General features: G+C 49.4%; 1 protein-coding gene across 2 annotated transcripts in view; it reads left to right on the top strand.

Moving 5' to 3' along the window:
- kif26aa (kinesin family member 26Aa) overlaps positions 1–7,235 on the top strand; it is an 85,951-nt gene that overhangs the window by 54,008 nt on the left and 24,708 nt on the right. For both annotated transcript variants that reach the window (XM_031581064.2, XM_031581063.2), the window contains exon 5: positions 5,765–5,954. In XM_031581064.2, the coding sequence (XP_031436924.1) occupies positions 5,765–5,954 (190 nt within the window). The remainder of the gene's footprint in view (positions 1–5,764; positions 5,955–7,235) is intronic.

Genomic DNA, 7,235 nt, shown 5'->3' with positions numbered 1-7,235 from the left:
CTCTGTTGCACACTGTAAGGTTAGAGAGCTGCAGAAAGGGAACGGCAGAAGCACTCAAGGTTTTTTTAGCAGTGTTTAATTGCTGTTTGAGTCTTGGATGTTTCACGTGGGGGCTCTGTTCACACATATCTATCCACATTTTATCGTCACTACAATTCTGTGTGCTTACTTGCAGCCTTTTTAAAACCTGTAAAGTGCCCTGTAACCCAGTCCAGGCGGTTAGGGATTATTTTTATGCTTAGCTAGAGAATCGAGCTGTGTACGGTGAAGCAGTGGGGACGAAACAGGTGGGTGCGTCTAGGCACGCCCAGTGATGCGTGTGTGTGTGAGCGTGTGCATGTGTGTACATGCGTGTGTGTGTGTGTGTGTGTGTGTGTGTGTGTGTGTGTGTGTTGACTCAGTCTGGTGTGTCCCCCGTAGCCCCGGGGGGACTGGAGGCAGCTCGGCTCTCGGGTGGCGGCGGACGATTCAATCTGCAAGCGCTGCAGCTTTTGTGTGGCAGTGCGTGTGCCGGGGGAGGGAGCAAGGACAGTCTGGTGTTACCGGGGCTAAGCAGTTTTATTCAGTCTGAGGAAACATTCAAAGAGAGAGAGAAGCTTGTGTCAGTACTGTTTCTGTCCCCTTTTGTCCTAGTGTGTGTGTGTGTGTGTGTGTGTGTGTGTGTGTGTTTGTGTGTTAATGTGTGTATGTGGGTGGGAGGAGTGTGTGTGTTTGTGTTTGTGTTTGAGTATGAGATGGTGAGTACATGACCGTTTGTGTGTGTGTGTGTGTGTGTGTGTGTGTGTGTGTGTGTGTGTGTGTGTGTGTGTGAGAGAGAGAGAGCGTGGGTTGTGTGTGTTTTTGACAAAGCCAATCCCAATGTGTGTGTGTGTGTGTGTGTGTGTGTGTGTGTGTGTGTGTGTTTGTGTGTGTGTAAATGCTCTATTCAAGTGCTAGTGGGAGACACAGACTTGTCATGAAGGAGAAAAAAAAACAGGTGAGGTGATGAGAGGCTTTGTCTTTGAAGGTGGCTCGCAGCAAGACAACCCTCCTCTCTCCTTCCTCCCCACTTTCCTTCCTCTCTTCCCCTGTCCCCTCCTTCCCTCCCTCCCTCTCTCTTTCCTCCTCCTCCTCCTCCTCCATCTCCCCCCCTCTTCATTCACACCTCCTCTCCCCTACCAAGTCCTCGCTGTTCCCTCATTCAATCTCAGCTGCATGTGAGGCTCTCCCTCTTATCAGATTGCATTCAGAGAGCCTCTCAGGGAAAATGGTCAAACAGGAATTGCCATAGAGTAGAGAGAGCATGACCCTGGCAAGGGGAGAGAGAGGTGACGGCATAATTTAGTTTTCATGGGAACATTTTCTGTCCTTTTGTGCAATAGAATAGAGGATTTATTGGCTTGGTGGTGGCAGGCAATGGGTAGCATGCATTGTGCCACACTCCTTACTCTCTCTCTCTCCTTCTCCCTCTCCCTCTCTCTCTGTGTCCCCCTCTCTCTCTCCTTCTCCCTCTCCCTCTCTCTCTGTGTCCCTATCTCTCTCTCCTTCTCCCTCTCCCTCTCTCTCTGTGTCCCCCTCTCTCTCTCCTTCTCCCTCTCCCTCTCTCTCTGTGTCCCTATCTCTCTCTCCTTCTCCCTCTCCCTTTCTCTCGGTGTCCCTCTCTCTCTCCTTCTCCCCCTCTCTCTGTGTCCCTCTCTCTCTCCTTCTCCCTCTCCCTCTCTCTCTGTGTCCCTCAATCTTTCTCTGTCTGTTCTTCTGTCTCCCTCTTCCTCCCTCCCTTGTCTCTCTCACTCTCCCTACCTCCCTCCCTCTCTCTGTCTCTCTTGCAGTTTCACACTAGCATTTTGCCTAGTCTCACACCCAATGTCTCACACACACACACACACACAGACACACACACACACACACACACACACACACACACACACACACAGACACACACACACACACATAAATACATAGTCTCACACCCAATGTCTCACACCATCTCAGACGCACATGTGGACACTAGCACGCAAGCAGGGGCACACTCGCAAACACACACACACACACACACACATAAATACATACATACATACACACACACACACACACACACACACACACACACACACAGGCACGCTGGGGCAAATCTCGAGGGGGCCTCCCTCTGTGTCCTTCATGGAAACTATAATTACACCGTGTGTTTCCTGATTGTGCTCTTGAGAAGTGCACTGAAGGAGGTGTGGTTGCAGAGAAGGGGGGAAGGAAGATGGAGGGAAGAAAGGGAGGGAGGGGTAAAGGAGAGGGGTAACAGGAGGGGGTGATGGAAGGGAGAGAGAGAGGCAGTGGGGGGGTGGGCTGGGGTGGGGGGCGATCGGGGGAGGCGTGAACGTACAGTAGATCTGTTCCAGAGAAGCCAAAGCCGAAGTGGTAATAAGCTCAGGCCTCGCTTCTAGGCAGACAGACCACATGCTGAGAGAGACATACACTCACACACCAGGGCTCTTTTCTCTTTTCTCTCTCTCTCTCTCCATCTCCATCTCTCTCTGTCTCCATTTCTCGAAGGATTTCTCTCCATTTCTCTCTTTTCAGCTCCAATTCTCTCTGTCTTTCTCTGTTTCCCTCTCTTTTTCTCTCACCATCTCGCCTTTTTTTCTGTCAGAGTCCCTCACAGCCAGTTGGCTGTGAGCTGCCAACAAAAGTGCTCACAACTCTCAGCCCCTTATAAAATCTGACATTCATACTGATGGGTTCATCGTATAAAACGGGGAGATTGACATTTACGATATTGTATCTCCCTAAAATATCTATGGCACACACATTAAGGACAAATTTCCACAGACTCACTTTTGCAAACAAGTATAGTTAGTTATAGTTATAGTATTTTCATCAGGTGTGCAGTGCCCCTACTGGGCAATACTTAGAACTGCATATCTTTGCACAGAATATGCAAATACGAGTTCATTATACGAGTTCAGTTTGCAGTGGCTTTTATCCAAGCCAACTCGCTGTGTAGGTAATTCATGCATTTTTCGCAGTTTGTGTGCGCAGCCTGGGAATCAGACCCGAGGCCTTGTACTTATTAGCATATTGCTCCAGCAGTTTATCCAAAGGAGCTCTGGTCAGCCCTGTAGACATGATGAGAGGCCTGCAGGAACATCTCCTGTGACATCCAGTCGTGCCAATATGCCCAGCGTGTCTCATCACTGTACCCTGCCAAGCAACCTGTCTTAGTGATGATCCAAAATCTCAAATACCCACACTCTCTACCTTCGCTTCCAGTCAGCCATTACTTTGGATGAACACACATTTTTTTTCTGTTGTGGTGGTGTCTGCACATGCCAGTGTTTACATTCTTGGGATTAATCTAGCCTTCCCTGGGCCAGAGGGACTCTTCTTGCCTTCTGGTAGGGATTAGAGAGCATCATGTCTCCTCACTGTCTCTCTGCACATACAAATTGTGTGGCTTCGTCTCCCCTCCCTCTCTCTCTCTCTCTCTCTCTCTCTCTCTCTCTCTCTCTCTCTCTCTCTCTCTCTCTCTCTCTCTCCCTCCGTCACCAGCAAGGAGATTCATCATCATCGTCTGTCTTGTGTTGCATTAAACGGTCCAAGCGATGTGCCTTAGCACGTCTGCTAATCCCTTCATCCGTGCCCCCCTGTGAGAGGAGAAAGTGAGAAAGAGAGGGAGAGAAGGGAGGTGGGGAAAGAGTGAAAGAAAGAGAGAGAGAGGGCTGAGAGAGAGAGAGAAGCATATCCATCAGTGCCCCACGAGGATCATAAGTGTCATATTGAGAGAGAGGAGAAAAAAAGCGAGTGAGACACGGTTGGATGGAGAGAGAGAGGGTGTGAGAGGTGTAGTGAGCAACAGAGCAACTCTCTGAGTGGCCGACTGCACTCACCAGGTTCACAAGTGAGAAAGAGAGGCAGCAGTGAGAGAGAAAGTGAGAGAGAGAGAGAGAGAGAGAGAGAGAGAGGGAGAGAGAGAGAGAGAGGGAGAGGAATGAAGGTAGAGTGAACAAGTGAGAGAGATAGCATTGGAGGGGAAAGAGAAGAGAGAGAGAGAGAGAGATAGAGAGAGAGAGAGAGAGAGAGAGAGAGAGAGGAATGAAGGTAGAGTGAACAAGTGAGAGAGATAGCATTGGAGGGGAAAGAGAAGAGAGAGAGCGAGAGGGAGAGAGAGAGAGAGAGTGTGAGAGAGAGGCAGCAGTGAGAGAGATAGCATTGGAGGGGAAAGAGAAGAGAGAGAGAGAGAGAGGGAGAGAGGAATGAAGGTAGAGTGAACAAGTGAGAGAGATAGCATTGGAGGGGAAAGAGAAGAGAGTGAATGAGAGAGAGAGAGAGAGAGAGAGATATGGGAAGGAGAGAGATCGAGAGGGCAGGATTTGAGGAGAGCGTATCCGTCCGTGGCTTGAGAGGCAGCGGCTCGGAACAGCTGTCTCCCCCCCCCGATGGCTCCAGAGGCTCCCTGTGCAAACTCCACTCTCAGCACGGCGTGACCAACCAGGGCAGATGAGGACTCGTTTATCTGTTTCGCCCTCACCTGCATGAGTCACAGCATACTAATGTGGGTGTGTGCATGCATTTGTGTGTGCTTGTGTGTGTGTAAGAGTGAGTGAGAGAGTGAGTGAGAGAGAGAGAGTGAGAGTGAGAGAGAGAGAGTGAGAGGGAAATGTTCATAGGTGTGTGTGTGTGTGTGTGCTTATGTATGTGTGTATCTGCGTGTGAAGGGGGTTGTACATTAGTTGGGTACTCGTATGGCTTTTCTAAATGTGTGTTTTCAAAGAGCAGATATGGATCCTGCTGGGGCTCCTGTGTGTTGCCCTGTGTAGGACTGGGGCTGTGAATCCGTGTCAGTGCATGATCACACTGGAGCTGAGGCGGCCTGTCCTGCTCACACGATGATGATGGTGATGATAATGACTGTGCTGTGACAGCTCCATTTTATTAAAAAATGATAAGCACCTCTAGTGCTCCCTGGTACTTGAATGAAATGAACATCACGCTGCCTTCACGGTGTACGTGAGTAATGCAAATTTGCCCTTGTAGGCCTCGGCTGCAGAATCTTGTAATTGTGGTGCCGGTGTAGATGACAGAGTTGAGGAGATTATTTTGTACCCTGAAGTGTTTGATTAATCTGCTAATCTTTCTGTCTGTCCATCCATCAGAGTGTTTCGCTCTCCCTCTTTGTTCAGCTATTTATCTGTCGTTGCCTCAGTCTGTCTGTTTTTTGTGCCACTCAGACACTCTCTGCTTGTCTGTCTGTCAGCGTCTTTGTTTGACTGTTCATATGTTTCTTTGTTTCTTGTCTTTCACTCTCAACGTGGCTGTGATTTGCACTGTGATGTTCTGTTGTAAATTTGCTTAGCTTTCATGTAGTGGAGTTTATGTACTATGCTTGTAACATAAAATGCCTCTCGGGGAAATTGTCAAAGTCATACTCTACAAACAGCAGACTAAAAGACAGACAGGCAGAAAACAGTCAGATAGACAAACAAAAAATATGACATGGAGACTGATGAGAGGTAGACAGACAAGACTGCCAGACAGACAGACAGGCAAGCAGATGCAGAGACAGTAAGGTGAAAAGACAGTGACAGACTGACAGCCAAAAATACAGACATACAAGTAATCCAACAGGCAACCATTAGGGCCATGAGACTAATAAAGGAACACATAGCCGCGAAACCATTTAGACAGCCTGGCAGATTGACATACAGAGAGCTGTGTCTGTCTGCCTCATTGCCTGGGTGTCTGCTCTGTCTAATTGTGCGTCTCTCACCTGCCCCTCTCGCTTGTCCCACAGGGCCGCTCAGAAGCTGAACCTCTCCAAGCGGAAGAAGCCCCAGCCGCCGCCCCCCTCTCCGCCCGACCCCGACGAGCACGCCTTCTACACCGAAGGCTTCAGCGCCACCCTGCAGCTCTCGCCGCCCCCGGTGCCGCCATGCCTCCTCAGGGCAGGGTCGAAGGTCAAGGACACCCCTGGGGTGGGAAAGGTGAGATGAGGGGACTGGTGGGACCCGGAAAACCTTTCACTGCTCCAAAGGGTTTTGGGGGTTTATTCCAGTGTAGAGGTCAGTGCTTCTTGCACACAAGGCTTCATTGTGTCCGCCACTCTGATCATGGATCATGCTTTGATGAAAGCAGAATGCTGAAATATTGTCCTCTGTGGTGGAACAGCACTGACTCTTTGGTGCAGCAACACATCAGAGGTTTTATTGCCCTTCCCATGAATAGTTTGGTGCGTTGACTCCCTAACGGTGCCGGCATGTCTCCTTTTGGACATTGAAATGTGAAGGGGTCTCTCTAAGGGCTGCAATTGAGGAGGAGTACACTCAAGTATTTCATTTTAATGATGCATTCAAGTGCATGGCTTAAAGCGTAAGTAGGTTTGAGAAAGGGCATGGCGTATCTGTCCGCCGTGGTTTTAAATATCAAGTGTGAAGTATTACTACATGCAAGAGCATTCCAAGGATACCCTCTTTAGCACTCTGCTATGCGCCTGTCAGTCTTAGAGGATGGGAACTGCACAGCAGCGCATGCCTTTTCTCATATATATTATATTAAGCACATGGATCTTAACATTGCTCGCCGCTAGCAAGGTTAGCCAAACTCAAAACACTGGAGGACACGTCAATACAACTTGCATAGTGTGCAGTTTCCCAGGGACCCTGTTTATCAGGTCCTGACCAGAGGAGGCTCGAAGGACACCAAGTGCAAATAGGTCAGTGCACAACATTATGCAGTCTTAACTCTGCACTGCACTACACAGTTGCGTCTCGCATGCAACACTTGCATACATGACCGCATTTGTTTGGATTTCAAATGTTTTTTTTCTTTGCTTCATGGGATGCTGACTGTGATGAGGGCGATGAAAGGTTCCGTTGAGAAAGTAAAGGCACTGTGGTTTTGGGTTGTTTTGGCTTAATCCATTCACTGGACCAGCTGATTTGACTTACTCCTGCTTAATGGTTTTAGAGTTGCGCTAATGAAGCAGATCCAGCTGACTGGCCCAGCTCTCTGGGGAACCCTTCTCCTCTCAGAACCTGGAATGCACTCCTCTACAAGTGTGCCATTCCCTGTGAGTGTGCGCAGCTACACTTCACAGACGAGGTGGATTCCGGTGGAGAATGACCGACATGACTCAATGCCTGTGGAATCCTGCTCGTGCCCACATGCGTTCTCACAGCGGCAGCAGCTTGTTTGGATCTGCTGAGACCGGGCGGCGTCAATGCCTCATTGAATTTAGCAGGGCCGTCTATAGCGGCATTATCGCC

The sequence above is a fragment of the Clupea harengus genome, chromosome 15 (assembly GCF_900700415.2).
Source record: "Clupea harengus chromosome 15, Ch_v2.0.2, whole genome shotgun sequence".
Taxonomy (NCBI): domain Eukaryota; kingdom Metazoa; phylum Chordata; class Actinopteri; order Clupeiformes; family Clupeidae; genus Clupea; species Clupea harengus.
The sequence above is the reverse complement of the archived record's forward strand: the minus strand, read 5'-3'. Positions and strand labels throughout refer to the sequence as shown.